The 25428-nt window shown below is 39.8% G+C and overlaps 1 protein-coding gene across 5 annotated transcripts in view; it reads right to left on the bottom strand.

Annotated features, from left to right (window-relative positions):
* The window catches only part of TMEM45A (transmembrane protein 45A), an 83026-nt gene that overhangs the window by 45627 nt on the left and 11971 nt on the right, over positions 1 to 25428 (bottom strand). For 2 of the 5 annotated variants that reach the window (XM_056793394.1, XM_007493571.3), the window contains exon 2: positions 364 to 574. In XM_056793394.1, the coding sequence (XP_056649372.1) occupies positions 364 to 553 (190 nt within the window). In that variant the 5' untranslated portion in view covers positions 554 to 574. Of the gene's footprint in view, positions 1 to 363; positions 575 to 5741; positions 6005 to 6130; positions 6213 to 24524; positions 24557 to 25428 lie in introns of those variants that run through there. The other 3 variants (XM_056793392.1, XM_056793391.1, XM_056793393.1) reach the window with 3 other exon arrangements.

Below are 25428 nucleotides of genomic sequence, written 5' to 3'. Positions count from 1 at the left end.
ACTAATTAAATAAATTTTTCAAAAAATAAAATTGATGGAAACTCCCCCAAAAATAAATGACTTGTTTAGTTTGTAAATATATCAGTTATGGGACTAGAAGGAACCAGGGCAGGATGAGGGGAAATATTTGGTCTCATAGATCACGAAGGGATGATCTGAACTTCCATATTCAACTGCAACAATTAAAACTACAATTTGCCACTCAAGGTTTGATTCAACAATAATAAAAAATAGGCAATTAAAAGAAAATGTTAATCCTTCTACCAAAAATAAATTAATAAAAGATTCACATTCTCTTGAATCCAATCCTGAATCTGGATGCCCAAATGGAAAAAGCGGGAATCTGAGAAATGACCAATTTACCAGTTAAAGACATGGAGATTTTGACCAGGCCCTCGATAATTTCCAAGCGTTGAAATCCTGCTCTGGACCCAAAGAAACAGGTCCTCTTGTTCTTTTTGCAGACATACTTCAGTGTGTACTTGACACTCCACCAAAAACCAAAGAAAAGGAAAAAACTTCCAGGCACAGCATGACCTCTGAAACTCCCCATCCTATGCTAGCACAGCAGAACCTAGAGAGAAAAAGAAAAACAATATCCATGTCATTTCTGGAAGCATTTCAGGGATCACCCATTACTATAAACGATGAAGGAGTTTGATCATGTGACCCAGGAAGATCCTGAAATTGTCTTGTCAAGAGAATATTTCGCCACTATTAAACTTGTTCAAGCCATTAGTTGTTCAGGTTTGTTTGTTTGTTTTTTTGTTTGTTTGTTTTTAAGGTTTTAACTATACATTTTTATTGATATATTCTGTGTTTACATCACTTATAGTTCAAGGGAAGTGGCACAATGTAGTACTTTCTGTTTTAGTACCAACTCTAAGGCAAAAGGGAAGGGCTAGGCAAATGCAGTTATGAAAGTTCTTTCCCCCCCCTGGGTTAGCCCCCTACCCCAGATCTTTGGGTTTTGTGATACTTGATCATCAGGGCCCCTTCTGGGGTCTCAGAAAAGAATGCTAGAGATAATGGAATCTTGAGGTGTCTCTCCTTTGAATCTTGCCCAAACTAGAGTCTGCCCCACTCTCATTGGCTGCTACTACTGGGGACTTCCAACATCTCCACTGGGCATTTATAGTTGTAAATCCAGGAGTTCTTTGGGGTGTTTTCTGAAGTACATATATGAGAGAGTTGGTCAGCCTGCCTCCATTCAGGCAGCCATCTGGCCACTATAGACAATTTTTTAAAACCTACCATCTGTCTTGGTATAATTTCTAAGGCACAAGAGTGGCAAAGACTAAGCAATCAGATTAAATGACTTGTTGGAGCTCACACAGCTAGGAAGTATCTGAGGTTAGATATGAACCCAGGTCCTCTCGACTCCAAGCCTAACACCCTGGACATTGTGCCACCACACCTCCCCTTTTCTGCCTGAATTGTACCATTGTCTAGTGGCCCCACCATAGATGATTAATAAACAATCACTGAGCTGAATTGCATTTGAGTTTACATCAAGGGTTAACATTGAGTTAACAAGAAGGGAGGAATAATTTGCAATAACATAGATGGAGTAAGGCTTTATGAGAAGGTGAGCTTTGGCCTTTTGGCTAAGATCAAGTGTAGAATGTGAGATTTGAATTTGATCTTGAAAGATGTCTTTCCAAAGGGGAGAGTTAACAAATTCATGGAGATGGGAAAATGTAGGACATGTTCATTAAACAGTGAAATATTGAGTAAGCCAGTTTGACTGAAGCCCTAAATATATATAGTGACATAGATAGAGATATAGATACATAATAATAACAGCTAATACGCCCTTTGTATGAATTACCTGATTTAATCTTCTCGACAATCTAGGTGCAATTATCTCCATTTTACAGATGACGAAATATAGATGAAGACAGGGAAAGAAATTTAACCAGTGTTGGCCAGGTGATGAAAGTCTGAGGAAGTATTCAAAATTCACCTCTTAAAAGACATGAGGCTGTGTGTTAGGCTGAAGAATTTAGAATTTGGAGGGGGAAAAAAACTATGTACAGTTTTTGGACAAAGATATAACATGATTAGATCCATATATTAAGAAGATAAGTCTTTCATCAGGACAGAGGATGGATTGGTACAGAGGAGAAATGTCAAGATTCTCCTACCAGACCTGAGGACAAAGATCTAGATGGAAAACATAACAAAGAGTTGACATTTATTTTTTGGTGAATTTTAGTTTTACTCCACCCTGCTTAGTCTTTAGAATTCTAGCAACCAGGAATGTATGTATACGCCTCCACTTAAGGATTAAGTGTCAGGGAGGAAGGCCTGTGTGATAAATCAGAAACAACTGACTGATCCCCTGGGCTTTCCTAAACCAAGCTTAAACCACCATTGGCACATGTGAGACACAGGAAGTGATGTAAAGACCTGCCTTTATATTGCGCGTCACTTCCTGTGAGTGGGAGCTTTGGTGGAGTTGGCCCTGGAACTCAAGCCTGGAGGAACTCCTCAGACTGCTTCCTTTTAGACAGTCACGTGGTGAGTGATAAGATTGACTCCCCTTTCTCTTGGCTTTCTAGAGAGGCCCCTTGGCTGAGGCCTCTGAACTCCTGCCTGGCTCAGCCAGGGCCAGAGCATTTTTATTCCTTTTCCTCTCCCTCTCTCATTCTTAAGTCCTTCCTTCTATTGTTAATAAACCACCATAAAATTGCACTCTGACTTGAGTATTTCATTGGGATTTAGAATTTAAATCTCTGGCGACCAACTAAAATTTATATTCAGTCTCAACCCTAAATTCACCCCTAACAGTCTTGGGAATTTTACCCCTAACATTGTACATTGGCTTAAGATGTTAGCTTATCAGTACCAATGTTGAAGAGTAATTACACGTTTACAAAACAAAGCAAGGAAGACAAAAGTATAGCTATACTCTGGAGAAAAACAGACATTTCCACAGCCTGTCATCAGGTTGAATGCAAGTTTCTTTTTGTATTTTGGCTAGATGTGCAATTTAAGCTCTTAAAGTTTCTATACTATTTGTTTCTAAATTTTCTCCTTAAACCCTACCTGTATGTGGCCCTGGGCAAGTCCTTTCTCTGCTCTGCCTCATTTTCTCTATCTGTAAAATAAGAAAGCTGGACTAGTTGGAGGTGTCAAACTCAAAGCTCCCTATTTACTTAGTAAACCACAAATTAACATTATGTTGTATTGTAAGGTTTTTTTCAATCTTGTTAGATGCTTCTCAATTACATTTTAATTTGGTTCTGGCAGCCTTGAAGAGTTTTGCCTGCTGTGAATAGGCAGCACCTCTCAAGTCTGGAGTTCACAACCTGTACAAAGGCAAAGGAAAGACAGAATGTTGTGTGTAAAGAATAACAAGAAAGCCAGCTTGAAAAGGTGAAAGGGAAGCAGATAACTGGGGGGGGGGGGATCTTTGGAGTGAAGTTTTTCTGAAAAGGCTCTCATTTCCACAATATATTAAGAATGAATCCAAAATTATACGATTATAACCATTGACAAAATGATTAATAGTCAAAGGATAGAAATTCTATAGATATAGATATACATTCATATATGTGTATGTATATATATATACATATATGTATATATATATATATATATATACACACAAACACACACGTTTCTAGGTATATAACACATGTGGGGGGGGGGGGTTAATGCCACACTTAAGAGAGAACAATTGATAGAATACTTATTGTACCTTGACTGCCACCAAGAAATTAACAATAACAGCAAGTGGTGTTATACATCCAGAGACTAAGTGCTTTCAACATAATGAGGGCCATTGTAAACCTTAAAATTCCTTAGACTTATAAATGTTGGAAATTTCACCATTGGGAAATTTCATACTTGGAAAATTTCTTACTGATAGTGTATTGGAATGTGAACCCCATTGGCATGGGAGGTTCCTCCTCCTCCCTTCTTAAGATTACTTTAGGACAGAAACCTTTTGCTGAACAATGGAAAGGACTTTGACCTATGCTTAAGCATAGAACAGGAATTTCTTTGAGTCATGATTGATTTTAGAATTGATACAATGGAGATACTTGGAATCAATCTCCACCCTACTCAGTCCTAACAGGATTGAGGAAGGGCTGCAGCATAGATCAAAATTTAATTATTCCAATCTCTACCCTACTCAGGTTAACAGGATTTAGGAAGGGCTGTAGCAAAGGATCAAAGATTTAATTATTTGAAAATATGACCTTCAACAGACATGTGCAAAGCCAGAGACCTCTGGGCGGTCCTGGGTTAAGCTAGAGCCTCCATTGGCACAGGGAAATTGATGGACAGTGATTGGTAGATATGAGAACTGAGGGGAGGGAACTTGGATGGTTTCCTTAAAGAGAGAGGGGTCTGAAGACTCAGAGGTGGTGGTGGAGGAGTTTGTCTGAGTAGTTGGAGTGTGCTCTGAGAAGCTTGCTCTGAAGGAAGCTGAAGGTGGGGGCCTCTGAGACTGTTTCTCCATTTTGGTCACGTGAGTAATAGGGACTGATCTCTTTTCTTTGCCCCAGCTATCTAAGGGCTTCGGCCTTTTGGCCCAGCCTAAACAGAAGAGGTATTTAAGCCCTATTCCCTTCTCTCCCTTTTCTCTCTCTCTATCTCTAATTCCTTTCTTCCTCCTATTGTAATTAAACTCCATAAAAGATTGACTGCTGACTTGAGTTTTCATTTAGGAATTACATAGCTGAATTCCTTGGCGACCTTAAATTAATATATATCAGTCTTTTAAAGTGATTTCCTTGTCACACCATATGGGAAATGTTATGTTAAAATCAATATACTAGGGGCAGGGGGGATCAGTAAATAATTAGTGTTAGAGACCTATACAATTATTTGCAACTTCCTTTTTCAGCTTTCACCCTCATTTTTTCCTTGACTTCTCATTCATAAAGCTTATTGACTGAAATTTTAATTAAAATCTATATCAATTCAATAAGATCTAGATGAAAACCCATAAATTCTATTACAAGTAAATACTCTTACTAGTAAATGCATGGATAATGCCTGATTTTAAGTATTTTCCCTCTGCATAACCACAGATTGTTTAGTCTATCCTTCTGCCTTAATGGAAAGGAACAAACATTGAAGTGCCTAATATGTACCAGGCACTGTTAGGCAGGTTACAAATATCATCAAGGCAGGACTGAACTTAAACCCTCTCCAAGTTTCATCCCCCATCTCCAGAGAAAAGAGATTCACAGAACCTCGGAATTGGAAGGTACTCAAAAGTTAACTAGTCTATTCTCTAACTCAGCAAGAGCTCCCCTGAAGAACTTCTAACAATCGGCCATTCAATTTCGCACAAAGATTTCCAGTAGGAAGGAAGACACTACCTCAAATAGGCAGCCTCCCCTAATTTGGACAGCTTTCATTTTCAAAATTATTCTCTTCTACTGAGGCAAAATGTGCCTCTCCACAATTTATACCCATTGCTTCCAACAACACCTTCCTTGGTCATATATTCAAATCTCTCAGCCAAAAGGGCAAAATGCTTACCAGAATACAAGTTCTTTCTCTTCACCTCCCAACTTTACTATGGAAAACAACAACAACAACAACAACAACCTATTCATTCAAATAACATTTGCCACAACAAAGCACTTTGAACAACATTCCCAAAGCCAAAATGAGACAAGCACATACAGTTTTCAATACTATTTTTTTAACCTTCACTTATTCACTTCATGGTCTTCAACGGCTGCCCCATGGCATTCCATCCCCAATGTCCTCACCAATGTTCAAGGAGAGCAGGATCCCTTTGTCAAAATTTAGCCTCACAATTCCTTCCAAAGAGACTCCAGCTCTTCCTCCAAGAGACTGAAATGGCACCAGGGAAAAGGCGTGGAAACAAAGGACAACCAATCCTAATTCTAAACTCCCAACTCTGCCTTGTCATAAATTGAACTGAAGTGCTCCTGTTTTCCAAGCAGGAAATAAAACAACTAAGTCTGCAGACTGGGTCCCAATGCTGAAAAAAAATATGCCCTTGAAACATTCTCCCTTCATTTCTGAACTGGGCCAAAAATCACCCCTAAATCAAACTCATCCTCCTAACCAGGCTCTATAAGGCTTCAAGCAACAATGATGAATCCTCAAAATGAAGCTAACAGAGCAGACTGACCTGTAAAGTACTCGTGACAGGAGCAATCAGAAGGGAGACTAAGACACAGGGAAGGGTGACAGATTACATGAATATCAGGGAGAGGTAGGGTGAGTAGGTGGTGCCTGAAGCTGGCTAGACTCATTTTTCTGAGTCCAAATCTGACCTCAGACACTTACTGTGTCTGTAACCCCTATTGCCTCTGTTTCCTTACCTGTGAAATGAGCTAGAGGAAAAAAAGGCAAATTCCTCAAGAATTTTTGCAAAACAAAACCCAAGTGGAATCATGAAGAGTGAGAAATGACTCAACAACAAGAGGAGATAATAAAAATGATAAAATAAATATGAATAACTATATATATATATACATACAAATAACATAATACAAAACATAAATAAATACAGTAATAAAAGGAAGAGGGAATCTAGTTTCCCATAGAGGATCAGACTATCCTAACCTTCTATAAATGGGGTATACTGGACATGGGGAGTTGGGAGCTACATTTCAATCCTGCCTCAGATTCTTACTAATTGCACAATCATAGTGAGACACATAACTTCTCAAAGCCTCCGTTTCTTCCGGTGAAAAATGAGGATAATGATAAACTCACTACCTACCTAACCAAGTTGTTGTGAGGCAACTGTTTAGATCTAATCCCCTTATTTTACCATTGAGAAAGTCCCAGAGATAGAAACTTGCAAAGCCCCCTACAATTCTAACATTAGTATTTACAGAAATGTTAGTGACTGCATTCAAGGCTACAGGATGATAGTGTCATCCAAATTCTGTATTTTTCTCTTTTTTTATGTATAACAAAGGACTAGCCAATAAACTTGGGCTCTACAAGCATACACAGATTGCCACTGATGCAGCTTCCCATGTAGATAGGCTGGGGACATTATGTCTCACTAAGTCATGATGACATATGATGGAAGTACCTTGGAGAGACTTTGGAGCACATGTAGCTTGTCTACAGCTGGTTTCTGGTCTGGTTTCCACAGAGTGGACGGACAAAAGCCTCTTAGATTGACTGGATCTATGACAGAAGTTGAAAGTCTGGGACTCTTATGCTATTCAACGTGACCATTTGACTCTCCTCCTGAATGCTTCTGCCCAAGCTATATGGATGGCCAAAGTATGAGGGAACCCAGTCTTGGCATGATGTTTACAGTAATTTGCTGGTATCCTAAATGGATTAGAATTAATTCCAACCAAAGCTGACATTCCATTTACCCAAGCTTGGGTCTGAGAAGACCGGGATCAGAACCTTCATTTCCTTGTTGACTTTAGCAATATTTTCAGGGAATTCTAAAAGTTATTTCAGTGTATCACCAGGCATGGATGGCTTTTGCCACTCAGTCCTCCGAGGTTGAAACCTTCAAGAAGCTACATGTACTTTCTTCAAATGTTTCTCTTAGAATAACTGGAACACAACAATCATTTGTGCTTCACCTACTAGGACAGGAGTATGGTCTACATTTCCAGTTTTCGCAATCATCCCTGTACAACAGCCAATGAATCTGACCCTACATCCTTTTCCCAAAGCTTGACCTATTATCTTGAGCTCCTGTGCCACCAGATTTATATTCTCTACCTACATGCATGTGTCCTGTATTTAACTATCATATCCACAACTCCAACAGAAAGATGGTCTGACTTTCTGGTTTCTTTCTAGTGGTGATGTTTGTGACACATACTGGCACACTTGCCCTCTTAGTGCTTTAGGAAACTATGAAATTCTGTTAGAGTGAATCATTTTTCCAGGTGGGTTGGATTGGTTCCTGGGTCCATTTTTCCTTACAGGTCCTATAAGCTCCTTTAGCTGAGTCACCATTTATAAGGCTGTTTCCCTGTTTAGTCCTTTAATATTTTTGTGATCAGGTAAATGTCTTCTTGTGGTTAGAATTAACTACATGACAAATGAGACATTCTAGATTCATCATATACATACTTAAGTGATTTCATGTAATCCATCAGTTTGTAGGTCTGTATTCATTTCAGGGCTATGAAAATCTTTATACTTTCTTTACCGTTCAAAGAAACAAAAACAAATCCTCGTGGCTCTGGGGCTACTTGGGCCATCTTCAGGGGATACTAATGCTGTGCTAGTCTGGATACTAGTCTGGATAAATGGTGGTTCACCATAGGACCTAGAATAGCAATTTTCCTCTTTCTTCCTCTTTACAATATTTCTACCAAATTCAATCAAGGCCATTGCTGCTATTTGGCCAGGGCCAGAGAATAATTTGAGTTTATTTATGCATTCAAATTATGTGAGTCCAGACTCTGATTTTCTTATATCCTACCATAGGGAGAAAGAGGGAATAAGCCTATGATTTCATTTAAAGAATTCCTAGATGAGCAAACTCCTACTACCAATGCAGGTCAGAATTTTCACACCAACTGAGAATCTTAAAAGAGTCTCCTAGAGCTCCGTGAGGTTGTGATTTGCCCAGGGTCACACACACACAACAGCTGGTATGGATCAAAAGGCAAGATTTGAACCCAAATTTTTCTGTCTCTGAGACCAACTCTCTATCCACGATGTCACACTAACATTTTTTCAATAATAACTCATATTTACAAAGTCCTCTTAGGTTTGTGAGGCACTTTTATGTCTTATATTCCAACCAACCCTCACAATAACCCTCTTAGCTAGGTACTTAGTTAACACCATTCCCAGCTTATGTACGAGAAAATTAAGATCGATCTTGGATAAGCAATTTACCCATAGTCACACCACTAGTAAGGCACAGAGGCAAGATTTGAAGCAAGTCCTCCTAACTCTAAATCCTTCACTCTACTTATTGTAACACAAAGTAATGAGAATGTGCACGTATCTGGTGAATTCCTTAATATCTCGTATTATTATTGTTAATATGTTAATATCCAATATCTAATAACATTGATCACTGAACAGAAGATACCGATACCCAGAACCCAGCAAAGGAAGACAAAATGGGGTTTCCCCCTCACTTATCCTTGGCTTTGCATTCATCAGTGTGCTTTCACAACTCTGGCCATGACCAGGGCTCTCTGAAAGACCAAATAAGGGTGAAATACTTCTTTTGCCAGTAAGATTTCTCATTCAGTCATCCCCGTAAACTGTGGATGGGAAAAGCCTGTGATTGGTTGGTGTGGCAGTAACAGAATATCCAAACATTCTGCAAGCTCCATCCAAAACACCTTAGGGGAGCTCCCCTGGTACTCTAACTGAAGCCAACCATAGCAGGGTGGATCACGTATTGGCCCTGCTTCTAATAAAGAAAGCTTTTATTTAAACGCTTGCCAGATTCCACACTACCTTTCAGAAATGCTAGTCAGGGCTTCAGGGAATGCAATAGAACTGAATGTAATGGACTGATGAGAACAAATAAGGACAGTGGAAATATGTTCTAACTACCCCATGGGAATGTGAAGTTGCACATAGCTGTGCACTGGTCCCTGTGCTAGTTGGGCCACGTCTGAATTGTGGGTTTTGGTTTTACTGTAACAGTGTGTCCATTTTATTTTATTTTTAAAACCCTTACTTTCTGTCTTAGTAACAACTCTGAAACAAATGGGCAGGAGCTAGGCGAACGAGGTTAAATGACTTGCCCAGACTCATACAGCTAGTATCTAAAGCCATATCTGAATCCAGATCCTCTCTGGCACTCTATCCACTGTGCCACCTAGCTGCCCCTAATGTGTTCATTTTAAGAAGAGACGTTGAAAAAGCAGAATATACTAAGAGTAGGATAACGAAGATAGAGAAAAGGCTTGAAACCATGCCATACAAAGCTTTTTTGAAGGAACTGGGAATATTTAACTTGAAGAAAGAACTTAGAGGCAATATCATGAGAAAAAGTATTTGTTAAATGAAATGTGTCGAAAGCCCTGGGCTAAAAGCTGATTGTAGTTTTCAAGAATTCTGAGGGCTGTCAGATTAGAAATGAGAGACAGGCATAGAAAATAAGAGAGGCAGGCAGCCCTGTCTACTTTGCCTTGCGGGTTCAGGTGGGACCTGTGGGCTGGGCTGGCCAGTGATCACTATGGATCCCATCTTTTTCTTCCCATTTTCGTTCCTCCCTTCCCACTGCAAACCTTCTTCCCTCTCCTCTGGACTCCTGCAATAGCTGTCTGCCCCAGTCCACTACAGCTTCTCTGAAGTTTAAAGAGCTTCATAGAAGAATTAGCCTGAATAAAAGCAAGAAGCCTTCTCTGGACATATTTAAATTCATACAAGGAAAGACTTGAGATTTAAGAACAGATATAGAGGGTAACCAACAGTGGGCACACCCAGAGAGGGAGAAGCAGGAGCAACAAGGGTAACATCCCTCCCCACCACCAAAAAAATAAATAAATAAAACTAAGGCAGCCTCTGTCATTTCCAAAGCAGAGCAGAGAAGCACAAGGCAGGGGTATAACCAGCAATGCCATTAGGGCTTTGAGTCGGCAGGCAGGGACAAGAGGCAGAAGCACATGGTGGATTTATAAGGTCATTCTCTAGACTCAGTAACTAAGCTCCCATGTTAGTGAACAGAATGTCCGTGTCATGTGTCTCTGTAGGCATTAGGGCCGTTCAAAAATGAAGATTAAGAGGCTCTGGGAATTTAAACAGGAAAAAGTTAATTTTATCTTTATTTTCATTAACCTTTGACTGAAATGTAGAGCATTTCCTTCAATAACATTATTCTGCAAAAGTTTTCCCTAGAAGGACAAGGTCCACTACTCACAAACAAACAAAAGATTAAGAAATAATCTATCTGACACAACAGGAAGAATACTGACTACTGCTGAAGTTTTATAGTCATTATAAGTTCTATGAACAGAAGATTACAGAAGGAAGGTTGGGGTGCCAGGAAGGAGAGTCATAAGTAGGGTGAGTCCTAGAAGAACAGATAGGTTTTCTGGACTATTTCATTTCCTAATTTATCTGTCCACCTCCAGGTACTCCATCTCATCTTATCCTACATATTACCACATTCATATAATTGGCACTAGATCTATGATTCCATATGTACAAACCACTCCTATATGGGGAAACTTCCTCTACCAAAGCAGATCAGCATTTGTTCTATAATTTGAAATATTAAAAAATTGCCCAGTGATGGTGAACCTATGGCATGGGTGCCAAAGATGGCATGCAGAACACTTTCTATGGGAACACAGTCACCCTCTCCACTCCCCCTACCCCCCAGAATTTGTTACTAGAAAGGCAGAGGAACTTGGATGGAACTGCTCCCTCTCCACTGTGCCTCATGACATTTTTTTCACATCCCCCACCCCTTTGCCTAGCAGCCCAATGGGATCACATAGGGGGTAAGGTGGGCAGCTCACAAGTGGCAGATCTGCAGGGGACCAGAGCACTCAGACCACTTCCCTCCCCCTCTCTACACTCTCTGAGGACATTCTTTATTTCACCTGCCCCTCTGCCCAGCAGCCCAATGGGAGCACTTCCTCCCTCCCCTGTGTGGGGTAATGGAGGGCAGAAAGTGCCCAGCATTTAGTGGGGTGGGGTGGGGCCTGGCACTCCATCTCTAAAAGGTTCACCATCACTGACCTAGAACATTGAGAGGACAGCTAGATTTTACAGTGGTTAGAGCTCCCAGTTGGAGTCAGAAAGATTCATTTGTCTGAATTCAAATCTCGCCTCAGACACTTATTAGATGTGTGAGCCTGAGCAAGTTGCTTAATCCTGTTTGCCTCAGTTTCCTCATCTTCAAAATGAACTAGAGAAGTAAATGGCTAACCCCAAAATGAGGTCACAAAGAGTCAGACACATATGAAACAAATGAACAACAAGAAATAGAATATCAAAAGGTTAAGTGACTTTCCCAGAGTCACAAAGTCAATGCTAATCCTAAAATTAATCCTTCTTAAACACAGGTCTGATTACTTCCTGACTCATAAACACTCTCTCCCCCTTCCTTTCTCTTTTCTTCTCTCTTCTTCTCCCCAACCTTCTCTTTCTTCCTTTCTCTCTCCCTCCTTCCCTTCTCTACCTCCTTCTCTCTCTGTTTTACTCTCTCCATCTTTCCTCATTCTCTCTTCCCTCTTTCTTTTATTCCCCTCCTCATCCTCCCCCCTCCCCCATTAAATCCTGTTTCCTGATTTGGTGCAATATATGCCTGTAATAAATTGTACATATTCTTCCTCCTTTGATCAATTCAAATGAGAATGGGGCTCAAATGTTGCCTACTCTCCCTAACCTTTGTTTGCATAGAATACAAAGTTCTTATGAAGCTATGGTCTTTACATCAGAAATGATTTACTGTTGTTCAGTCACTCCAGTCATGTCCTACTCTTCATCTTTTGGGGTTTTCTTGGCAAGGGTTCTGAAATGGTTTGCCATTTCTTTCTCCAGTCCATTTTACAGATGAGTAACTGAGGCAAACAGAGTGAATTGACTCACCCAGGGAAATACAGCTAGTAAGTGTCTGTGACAGAGGCTGGCACTAAAGAAAAAGGCTGAAGAGTGAAACTGATCACCTCAATGGGGGAGGGACCCCAAGAGTTAGGAATCCTGAAGAGAGAAGCCACTGGCTGGGAGAAGAGTTCGTCCTCTCTTTGGTCTTGAAAAGCCAAAGACAGAAGGTAGGAAAAAAACTTTCTCCTGAGGGTTACCCACTTTTACTGCTAATGACTGTAAATCTTTCCCCTCAACACTTCCCAATTGAAGGGAATTTCTGAAGAGCAGACTTTACCTCAGCTCCTGTTGCCCAGGGGTGAGCCAACCTAACTTTCTCTCAGGGGCTCAGGATGCCAAGGCCCACTGAGTTTCCCCCAAACTCGGGGAGGGAGGAAAAGGGTTTAGATAGAGACAGGGACCCCCTTTTCCCACATTCCTTTCCCATTCTTTCCTGCCCATTATTCCTTTTGTATTACCTGATTGAGTTGACATTAAAAGTTATCTGTTCCCCAAGCTGAGTGTGAATGAACAGATCAAGAGGAGACCCTTTGGTCTTGAGTCGTGGAGGGGGGAAACAAGAAGGGCAAGAGCAAATCTGGGAGAGCAGCTTTAGCTAAGGAGGGAAGGCAGAAGGGGGAAAATCTTCAAACCCCCTCTCCTTTCTCTAAGCCAACCTTAACATCAGCTGTCTCCCCTGAACCCCACTTTGTGGAAGGGGGGTCTCCTCCCTTTTTCCCCTCTCCATACTGAAAAGCCAAACTCCCTCAGTTACAACTTAATACAGTCTGAGGCCAGATTTGAACTCATGAAGATAATTTTCTCATTTTAAACCTAGTGCTCTATCCACTGCCTTATGTAGTTGCCCCAGAAATGCTTAGAAGTCTTCTAATTAAATCAAAATCAACTTTCCCTATTACGATTATATTCTCTTTTTCAGAGTAAGTTATTCTTGACTGCAAAACCATATCCTTTGCCTTCTGAAATATTGTATTCTGAGCTCTCCAGATCCTTTTTAGAAGTGACTACTAAATTGTGATGATCCTGACTATGCCTCTTTTTTTGGTGAAATTAACCTTAAAATAGAACCCATAGTTGGCACGTGCACATTAAGGCATGACAGAGTGATAGTGCAGTTTCTGATTCCTGGAAGGTATGGGTAGACCCATCTGACCCAGTGATTGATTTTTGGTCATGTCTTTGAGGTAGTCCAGCAAATCTCAAATAATCTCTCTTCCATCTGTTTTTTATATCAGTTGTTTTTCATATGGGATATCTTATGTTTTCTTTTCTATTTTTCAATCATTTGACTGTTTTCATGTTTTTTCTTATCTCACAGAAACATTAACTTCTATTTGGTCCATTCTAATTTTCAGGCATTTTGTTCCTTGAGTAACCTCATATCTCTTGCTCAAATTTTTTTGTGCTAATTCCTATATTTTTTCCACACTGCTCTCATTTATTTCCAATTTTTCCTTTATCACTTAATTTTATTTATTTTAAAAATGTGAAGTCTTAAAACAAAACACTTATTTCATCTCTTCCAAGAATTCTTATTGAACTTGTTCAGCTATGTTTTGTTTTGAGAATTTGCTTGTAGATTTTTTGAATCATTCTCTCCTAGTTTTGAATCTTGAGATTCCCTGTCACCATAAAAGTTCTTTTGGTGGGATTTTTTAAATTGTTTGTTGATTCTCCCAAACTACTTCCTGGCCTTGGATTTGATATTATAATAGAGCTCTTTGCATTTCTGGAGAGAATTTCTGGGTAGAGCTTTTGTCTTCTTGAGTCCTATTGCTGCTTTGTTGTGGTTTTGAGTATTGTATTATTCCAGGATCTCAGGGACAAGCCTCAAACTGGGGTCTTGAAAGCTTTCAGTGCTCCCAAAATGGTCTGATCCAGTTCAAGAATCTAACCACTACTCTACTACTCAGAGGTCTGCAAGTTCCTGGCCTGGGTTTGAGGCTAAGTAATACCACTGTGAGTTTGCCTCTAGTTAGAGTTTCTAAAGATTGCTGCTACACTCTGCCATAATCAATCAGCAGGAAAGTTTGGCTGGGTCAGTGACAGAATTTGAGGCTTTCCTTTAGTCTGGGACTCCTGTTGTCAGTTTAGATTGGGTTGGGAACTGGAATTGAGTCTCCACTTTTCTCCTGTAATCATAGCTACTTCTGAACTTGCTCTTTGCTCAGTACATAGCTACAAGAATAAAATTGCTTTTCATCCCAGAAAGTCACCCTTAGCACAGGTCCCCTCCTCAGTCAGTCCTAGATCTCTGACCTAGAACTGAATTGCATAAGTTCAGGTCTTTGTGTGCAAGATCTGGGATTTCTCCTTGGCTTCAGGTAGGATTTCTCCCGGTGTTGGCGTATTCTGTGTTGAAGCTATTCCTAACCAGTCCCATCCCCAGTATTCAGAGAACTCTCTGTCTCCTTTTGTTGACCTAGGCTGGAAAAATCATTCACTGTGATTTGGGGATGGGGGTGGGGGGATTTTCTGAACAGGACTTGGTCTCATGAGTTTCTTAGATTTGTGTAGAGGAGTTATGGGATTGACCTTGATTATACATCTTTCTGATACTTCTCTGACAATGGTTCCCCAGGATCTATGTCAATCATGGAATAGCAGAGTTGGAGGGAATGTTGGGATCACCTGGCTCAAAAAAGGGAAGACTATATGAACTGATGCAGAGTAACAGAACTAGAAATGTGAAAACAATATGCACAGTGACTATGAAAATATTAAAATCAAGAACAAAAAGACAAATGTGAATGTTGTTATTGTGATGACCATAACCCTTGGCCCTAGAATATACTTCTTCCCATTCTTTCAGAGAAAATGAACCATACTCAGTACTTCAAAAAGTCAACAGTTATTGATGTGCAACAGTACTTATACCATCAGAGTCTGTTGATATATTAATCGTTTATACAGAATTACCTTTTTTAATTCACAGGAGACACAAAGATGTGTTTAGAAATAAAATGTATATGGAAACAAATCAATTTTAAAAATTAAGATAATAGATTTGGAGACATAAAGGACTTTAAGAGTGATTAGATCTAATCTCATCATCTTATGGTTGAGAAAAAAGATGCACAAAGTGGTTGGACTTACATAAAGGTACAAAGGACGTAAGTTGTAGGCCCAGAGTTTTTATCCAAGTCCTCTGACTAGATTCAGTCCCCTTTTTACTGCACTACATTCCACAAATTCTTTTCAGACATATTCGCCTGTATTTCTATCCTCATGGTGACTCCAGATCAGAAAATGAAATGGGTTTCAACAGATTCTAAACTTAGAATTTCCAGATCAGGAGATCCAGGGAGTTCTGGGACAAAAGTATAGCCTCTATCTTTGAGGATACATACAGTACTATTGTCCCTACAGACACATTGCCACTATTTCCTACTGTCTCCTCACTTCTGGACCTTTGTTGGACAGGAAAGGTGAGTAGTTGGATATATTATAGTTTTGCTCAAGAAAGCAAGAACATGTCCTCTGCCCCACTTCTCCCATCAAAGGTGACCCACAAAGGCATAAGATACATTTTACCATTTAAGGAACACATTTTCACATGCTAATTTGTATCCATCATCCATCAAAGTTCCATCTCATCACAGTAACTTCTATATCACCATTAAATATTAAAATACCCTTTAGAATGGTAGGCTTGATTAACACTCCAACTCAGAGCCAGAACAGTCTAAAGAAATTCCAGCTTTTATCTAGTGTTGGGTGACATTCTAAAAGTAAAATGGGCAAAAAGCCTTGATGCTCAGTATCCAGGCATCCAGTTCTCTGTCGTGCCCTACTACTATTGGACCAGCCCAACAACTGTAGGTTGTCTTACCAATGCCACATTAACTCTCAGAGTAATACATTCTTGCTGCCCAACCCTCCCCTATCTGCACCTTAACCTCCTCTGGACTTCTGTAAGAATAGAGTCTTCAAGGGGCAGCTGGGTGGCTCAATGGATGGAGAGCCAAGCCTAGAGATAGGAGATCCTGGGTTCAAATCTGGCCTCAGACACTTCCCAGCTGTGCGACCCTGGGTAAGTCACTTAACTCCCATCACCTAGCCCTTACCACTCTTCTGCCTTGGAACCAATACACAGTATTGATTCCAAGATGGAAGGTAAGGGGTTTTTTATTTTTATTTTTTAAAAAAAGTCTTCAGAACACAGCAGGAAGGGGAAGAGAGAAGGGGGGTAGAATTAAGGCTTGGCCGCTAACTATATGCAAAACCTCTTTCCAAATATTGTAAGTTTATTAGATGAAACCTAATCCCATAAAAGCATCTTTCCTACACACTGCTATTCATAAGACTATGAAAAGGAATGTAGCGTATTAAAACTCATCATCTATGATTATCCAGACCCCTGGCCATGACCATAAGCTTTGACTTTAGCCAAAATCCTACCTAAATGAGTTACCAGCCATAGTGCTACCAGCCTGAGAACAATTGCTACCCCTGGCAAATGTGGAGCTCCTGGCTCATCTGGAAAGACCAGAATATTCTAACAACATCAGTCTTGCAACACCAAAGAAATCACTCTTTACCTTCCCACTCATTTCTCTTCCCTTTGGAGGCTGTAATCACCACTAGCAGCCTCCTCCCTAGCTTTTATTGTAATAATTTACCTAGCAATTACTGTCATAAGAAGCAACCAGTCTGTTATCAATAGGAATCACGCTTCCAATGATGTCCTTGGTACACAAAATACACACTAATGACTTGTGTGATTTCTCCATAAGGGAAAATACATTTGCACCAGAGCCGTACCCCGCCCCCAACACACCTCTCTTTGTCTCTCTTAAGTCTACTTATATCTATCTATGAGACAGGTTAGAGCCTGTGACTGACTCAGGGATGGAACCTAGCTCTTCTTTGAGTGTCATAAATATGACATGCAAATAATGACCAACATTTAAGATGTAGCTCAAACATCACCTTCTTCTGCATTCATGAAGCTTTTCCTGATCTTCCCCAACTGCTGGTGTACCCCCCCCCCACCCCACTATCATGTATTATTAACTACTTATTACATATTTACATTTGTGGCATATATATTTTTATATATACTTGTTGTCTCCTGCATTAGGAGTTCATTGTGGGGGCAGCTAGGAGGCTCAGTGGACAGAAAGTCAGGCTTAGAGAAGGGAAGTCGTAGGTTTAAATGTGGCCTCAGACACTTCGTAGCTATATGACCCTGGACAATTCACTTAACCCTGATTGCCTAGCCCTTACCACTCTTCTGTCCTGGAACTGACACTTAATATTGATTCTAAGACCGGAGGTTAGAATTACAAACAAAAAAAAAATTATTGTGAGTAGGGATGTGTACTTTGTACTCGCATTTCCCAGTGCCTAGAAGAATATCTGGAACATTATAGGTGCTAAATAAATACTTGTTCATTGACTGATTGATATTATACTTTAAAGTTACCAAAGAAGAACTTCTCTCTATGTCTCTCTCTGTCTCTGTCTCTCTGTCTCTGTCTCTCTCTCTCTCTCTCTCTCTCTCTCTGAATCTCTCTCTCTCTCTCTGAATCTCTCTCTCTCTCTCTCTCTCTCTCTCTCTCTTCTCTCTCTCTCTCTCTCTCTCCCTTCCCTCCTTGACTCTACTCCATCTTTACCTCACTCAGGGAGGGAAGACTCTATTCTCTCCCTGCCCTTATATTACATGAGGAATCAAGTCCACCCCTTCCCTTCTCAGTGGTAAAAGTCAAAAGACTTGTGATCACTTCCTGCCTCTGTCTCTATGAAATAAGAAGTTTGACATAGATGGTCTGTAAGGCCCCTTCCAGTCCTAAATCTGTTATCTTATGACTGAAGACTTTTCTAACTTTTATAGTCATTTCCCAATATATCTTCTACCCAATCTCCATTGCTATATATGTACATATTTAAATACAAAATATATGCAATTTTTTGAGTAGAGGGCACAGATCTAATATGAAGAATAATTAACAATTGTGTAATTAGAAATCTTGAACCCTTGGACTTCATCTCCCAGAATCCTTTTCCCTTTGTCCACATAGGGACTTTTATCATACATAAACGTTTGCTGTAACTGCCCTTTTGCTCTCTTTTCTTCCTGCATTCTCCTCCTTGCTCTTCCCACTTTTGGTGATCCAGGCAACTCTCTCTTTGCTAATACTATCATTTTCCTTTTTCTTCAAGTTATTATTTAATAAATTCTTATAATAATATAATATTTGAAGTATTTGGATATTAATTTTTAATCTTACACAATATAATGGGGGTTATCAGAGAGTATGGACCAGCTAAATGGATCCTTGGATAGAGTGCTAGCCCTAAAATCAAGAGAACCTGAGTTCAAATCCAGCCTCAGACATGTACTGACTGTAACACTAGGTGAGTCACTTAACCCTGTTTGCCTCAGTTTCTCATCCATAAAATGAGCTGAATTTTTGTTTTTTGTGTTTGTGGTTATGCACATCCTGGGACCCAGACAATCTGCAAGAGATAATGGGTTGGAATGGAATCACTTGTGTAAGGAAAGGGCTGCTTCTTCCACTGAGACAATGGCAGAAAGCATCTGAGTCATGTGAAATGAGGAAAAGGGAGAGGCAAAAGGCCCCAGGTTTTTTTAGTAAAATATGAGGCAAGCTGAGAAGGTGTGGGAATGGGAAGTTTGAGGAGGAATGAAAAACTATGAGAAATCCATTGTGGTGAGTGAGACACTGAGTCAGTTAGGGAGATATAAAAGGATTGCTTTACCAAAGTGAGGGCCTAGCCGAGATTATGTAACATGCAGAAACTGAAATGATGAAGGAAACAAAGATTTGATCTTCTGAGTTTATCAACTTATTAAGCAACACATACCAATTGTCCAACAAAACAAAACAAAGCCCCTTTCTTGGTTTATGGGTGTGCATCAAATTTATATAGTAAAAACTGTTTAGCAAAACAAGACAAATTTATTAAAAGGAAACAATATAGCATTAGGTAATCTGATTTCTAGGGTGTATGGGGTGCTCAGGGAGGAGTAATATCTCTGGTATGGAGGGCTTGTCGTGCCCTTCTAGGGCAGCTCTCCAGCCTCTGACCCTCACCTGACACCCAGCTCTCACGTGTGGCTCCCAGTAGCTGCTAGCATGCAGCAGCGGCCACACCCTGGGCAAAGGCTTCGACAGGCCGGCTAAACCTTGTGAGGGTAGCCATCGGGTCGTCGACCCCTGGTGAACCAGGGCTTTGCTCACCCAGCATGTGAAGACTGCTTCGGTGGAACAGGTGGAAGAAACCAATAAGAAGGTTCAACAGCTGAGAGGGCGACGCAGCAGAGCACTGTGGAGTGCTTATGGTGTGTTGGAGCACAAAGGACAACATGGCCATCCAATGCAGTTGAGGAAGTCTCCAGGTGTAACGACTTTTTGTGCCACTGGACCCAGGCTTCCAACGCCGAGAGAGTGGGACTGTCTCTGTGCATCGACTCTTCCACTTAAATCTCCTTCACGCACAAGTATCTTTGTGCACACTCATCTATCATAGATGAAAACGCACAAAGACAATCGCCATCTTCAGTTACCGAGAGACTACTACTATAATCTGATTTCTAATTGGATGAAAGAAATAAGGACTTCTCAAGTTGGGAGGGAAGAATGAACAGGAAAAGAGGGGTCCCACTCCTCCCCAAGAATCTGTAAACAATCAAAGAAATGTGGAAACAATAACTAATTGATCAGTGTGGCCAATTTTCAGATAAGACAGATGGATTACTTGAGATGTAGGTATGAATAAAATCCTTACTCAGTCTTGGGATCTGACTGTGTTTCTGGTCAACAAAATCTAGGTCCTTGGTTAAGGTTAAGTGAATTTTAAAACTACTCCACCCTACTCAGACCATACTTTAGAAGATTTGATTTAGCTATTTTCTGATTGTAACAATGGAGATACTTGATCAGGAATGTCTTGGGAACTTTACATTGCTCCACCCTACTTAGTCTAACAAGGTCACAAATGTCTGCACCCATACTTAAGTATCTAGGAGGATGGCCTTTGATAGGCATGTTCAGAAACAGCTGACAGACCCCTGGGCTGTCCTAAGTCAAGCTAGGCTATCATTGGTACAGATAAGACGCAGGAAAGTGACGTAAAACCATTTATATAGGGCGTGTCACTTCCTCTTTTCACTCTCTTTCCCCAGAGAGGTGGATCTGGCTGATCACTTCCTGTGAGCAGCCTGGGTACTAGTTTGACCCTGGAACTCAGCCTGGAGGATCTCCCTCAGACAGCTTCCTTGAGAGGGTCACGTGGTGAGTGATAAGACTGACTTCCGGGGGCAGCTGGGTAGCTCAGTGGATTAAGAGCCAGTCCTAGAGACGGGAGGTCCTAGGTTCAAATCTGGCCTCAGCCACTTCCTAGCTGTGTGACCCTGGGCAAGTCACTTGACCCCCATTGCCTAGCCCTTACCACTCTTCTGCCTTGGAGCCAATACAGAGTATTGACTCCAAGACGGAAGGTAAGGGTTTAAAAAAAAAAAGACTGACTTCCCTTTCCTTTGACTCTCAAGGGAGGCCTTTGGCCAAGGCCTTTAAGTCCTGCCTGGCTCAGTCTGAGCTGGAACAGTTTAAATTAACTCTTTCCTCTCTTTCTCTCTTCTCCTTAATTCCTTCTCTCCATATTAATTAAACTCACCATAATTTCCAGCTGACTTGGGTATTTTATTATTTGGGATTTTTCCCTGGCGATCAATTAATTTAGATTTTTAGTCACAACACTAAAATTATCTTTACAAGGGTCTCTAAATAGCAAATACAGGTGGTCCAGTTTCCAGGGCTAGGTTCAAACAATGCAAATAAGATTTTCTCCCAATTCCCACAATTGAATAACTTTTCTCACAAAACAGAATTTGGACCAGGTTCATAATTAAATGGAAAAAGAATGACACTAGCTCTAGAATAAAGTCAGGAGATGGAATCAATGTGGTTTCAAGTCCCACAATTAACCATTTGCTGTCTTAATCCCTTCAATTCCTTTATTTAGACTGGTGGTTACTGAAGCAACCTGTCAAGTCATGACTTACAAAGTAGCAATGTCTATTTTATGTATTGCTACTATGATCACACTCCAGAGTGATTGCCTAAGGCTCTGTTAATTATCCTTGTTGGGTTTGGCACTGATGCACTTGATACTATTCTGGCATGGTTTTTGAAAATATTTATTTGTTCCATTTAAATGTTGGCCAATTGGGTGTATCATAAAATAAAATGAGCTGGATAAAGAAAGGGCAAATCACTCAGTATCCTCACCTGGAAAACCTCAAATGGAGTTTGGAAGAGTGGGACACAACTAAACAAAAGCAATCAGAGAGCACTGTGGGAGGGTAGCAAAGGAGAGAAAGGGTCAGAGAAGGATGACACTAACATGTATGGGGGAGAGGCAAGCAGAAAGGAGGCTCTCAGACTTTTCACAGGAATTCTGACCCAAAACCTAGGCCAGCAGATTGCCATGCTCTATAATGTTGATTTGATTCTCCCCCTGGGCAAGAAGAAGAAATCCTAAGCTTGAAGATCTCACAGGGATAATTGATTAGACCACTTTGCTCAATGACCAGCTAGAAGACATCAAATATGTACTTCCTCCCTTCCCTGTTCAACAAGTTATATCTAACAAGGAATAAAAAGAGAAAGAAAAAATCAATTCAGCAAACTAACCATGAATAGTGTCTAACAGTAAAGGCCATAAAGTCTATCTATACTCATAGCCCCCTACCTCTACCAAGAAACAAGGGAGGTGCATTTTCTCAATTCTTTTCCATGGTCAAGACACAACCTACTTTCTCAAATATACAACTGATTTAAAAGACTTGGCTTTTTGGCAATTGGTGGACATCTGAAAAAAGAAGCACAGGTATCCCTTCCACATCCTGACTTGCTCCAACATAGTTTCAATATGTCACAGGTGGGCATAAGGAATTAAGTGGGAATTTGAAGTTAGTTTTGTGGGAACTGAAGATGACATGCAAAGGCCCACAGAAGGCACAGGAAAAGTTTAGAAACTCAAAAATGCATAATATATATATATGATATTATAAAATACCAACATAAGTTATCTTTTAACAACATAAATATACACAATTTCTTTTTTAAAGTTAAAATAAGTAAAAAAGTTAAAGTCTACAAAAAGTACATGAAAGGCAACAGACAGCAGATGCACTAAGGCTAGAAATGTAGATATCTTTAAAAGTTTTGTAATTCAAATAAATAAATGAATGAATGAATGAATAAAATAGTTTAGTAACTCATAAATGCATATAAGTTATTGTTAACACTCTATAAAAGAAAGAGAAAAGATTCAGCCATCTTCTCAGGTTCAGAGGGAGGGCTAAAAAATCTTACACAGATTTTTCAAATCATAGGAGTGTCATGCCCCTAAACCCCACAATGTGGAAGGGATACCAGTATAGTTTTTTTCCCTCGCTTCTACTGCGAGGACTTTATAACTGCCCCCCAAAAGCCTTCCAGTTTAGAAGTTTCTGCTATCACCCTATTCTGTTCTCCCAGATTATGGGAAGTCACTATTTTATTGCCCTGAGACATTTTCATCCTCCACTAAGGATTGATTCCAAGGCAGAAGAGTGATAAGGGCTAGCCGGTTAGGGTTAAGTGACTTGCCCAGGACCACATAGCTAAAAAGTGTCTGAGGCCAGATTTAAACCTACATGGGAATTCCAGTTCTTCCATTAATTTGCAAAGTAACTTGGGGCCATTCATATTTCTCTGGGCCTCAGTCTCTTCAGTTCCCTCATGTGCAAAATGAAGGGGTAGTTTTTCTAGAGAATGCTAAGGACTGGAATCCTAAAAGGATTGGGAAAACTGGATAGCTGAATGAGACTGAGAGAAGAATAGGTTCACTAATGAACTGTTACCTGAGTTGTAAACTGATCCAACAATTCCAGAAAACAATTTATAACTATGCATATCTAATTTCCACCCACCCTTCCTTCCCCACACTAGATAAGGCATCGCTTGAACAAAAGATATAGGCATATATAAAACTATGTCTTGCTTGTTTCTTTTTATCAGATCTTTCTCAGGAGGTGGACATACACAAGTCATTCTTCAATTGGTAACTATATAAACAACCAAAAAAGTGAATTTGGAGCCATACTTTACATCATACACTACAAATAATGAATTGATGATCTTGATTTTTTTTTTTAATCTGGGGGGATACTCAGAGATCTATCTGTTCCTTTACTGCCTCCTTATAGCACAGAACTGAGACCCTCCCAGAACTGTACATTTTTAAATTAACTGTTAAAAAGGAATATTCCTTTTGGGGGGAAAGAAGTTAGTATATTGAACAGAGAATTGACCTAGAGTCAAAAAGATCTAGATTCAAGTCCTGGCCTGCCACTTATTGACTATGTCAATAAGCAAGTCATATAAGTGAGAAAGGAATCTCTTCAGGGCTCTAGAAAATTCTCTAAGACTATAAATTGCTAAGAAAGAACCACTCTACATTGATAGAAAGAGTGCCTCACCAGGAGAAATGCCAATGCAATCATGGAGTCATTCAAATAAATATACATATATGCATGCATATATACTATAACTATCTACATACTTATGTTTTGGCAGAACAGGCAGAAGAAACCAACAAGAAGGTTCAACGGCTGAGATGGCGACGCAGCAAAGCACTGTGGAGTGCTTAGGGCATGTTGGAGCACAAAGGACAACACGGCCATCCAATGCAGCTGAGGAAGTCTCCAGGTGTAACGACTTTTCGTGCCAATGGACCCAGGCTTCCAATGCCGAGAGAGTGGGACTGTCACTGTGCAGCGACTTTTCCACTTAAATCTTCATGCACAAGTGTCTTTGTGCACAAAAATGCACAAAGACAATCGTCATCCTCGGTTACTGAGAGACTTCTACTATATCTACATATAAATATACACATATGGATACATCCAAATACAAATCTTATAAATTATTCATAGCTGTCTAAAAGTCAGAAAAAATATGCATTATTATCAAACAAGTGCAAGAAATTACCGGAGATGATCATATCACCTTGCAGCATACACCTAACAAAGAGATAAAAAATCTACATGAAAATATGAAGAGTGAAACAAGCAGAGCTAAGAGAACAGTGCATCTGTAGCAATTGAAATATTGTTTGAAGAAAGACTTGCATATGTCCACCTTCAAAGAAAAAACTAATAAATAGAAACAAGCAAGACAGTTTTATATATACATATATCTTTTTGACAAATGGTGCAGGAAAGGGGAGGAAGAAATGGAGGTACCTGCGAACTTTAATGTAACAAACAATCAAAAAAATTTTTTTTAAATAAGTCTATTAGAAAAAATGAAGAAAAAGTCTAATATGTACAAAATTATAAAGGTAGTTTGTTTTATAGTACTAAAGAGCAAGTTTTTGTTTGCTGGTTATGTTTTTAACAAAGATTTTTTTTAAAGTACAATAAAAAAGGGGTTGGATCAGATAACCAGGAGGATCTCTTGTAGGCCTAACATTTGTAATCTTATGAAATTATCTCACCAGACTCTTATTCTTCCTCCATCTAACACACCTCATTCTGACACTGAGGAACAGCTAGCCTGAATATCAGCAGCCAGGCCCTAACTCTGTACTTTAAAAATTTTTTTTCCCCATGATTTTTTTTGTCTCCCTTCCCTCTTCCCTACTCCCTCCCAGAGTTGACGAGCAATTCCACTGGGTTATACATATATTATCACTCAAAACCTATTTCCATATTATTCACTTTTGTAATCGTAACTCTGTGTACATTTAAATTTTTTTATTTACTTGTTCATTACATTAAAATTCCCAATTATCTATCTTCCACCTACCCTACTCTCCCTGCACTAGAGAAAGCATCATTTGACAAAAAAAAAATATGCATACATAAAACTATTTCTCACTTGTTTATATTTA

This window comes from Monodelphis domestica, chromosome 4 (genome assembly GCF_027887165.1).
Source record: "Monodelphis domestica isolate mMonDom1 chromosome 4, mMonDom1.pri, whole genome shotgun sequence".
NCBI classification, from domain to species: domain Eukaryota; kingdom Metazoa; phylum Chordata; class Mammalia; order Didelphimorphia; family Didelphidae; genus Monodelphis; species Monodelphis domestica.
Note: the sequence above shows the minus strand (reverse complement) of the source record. Positions and strands in the feature narration are given on the sequence as shown.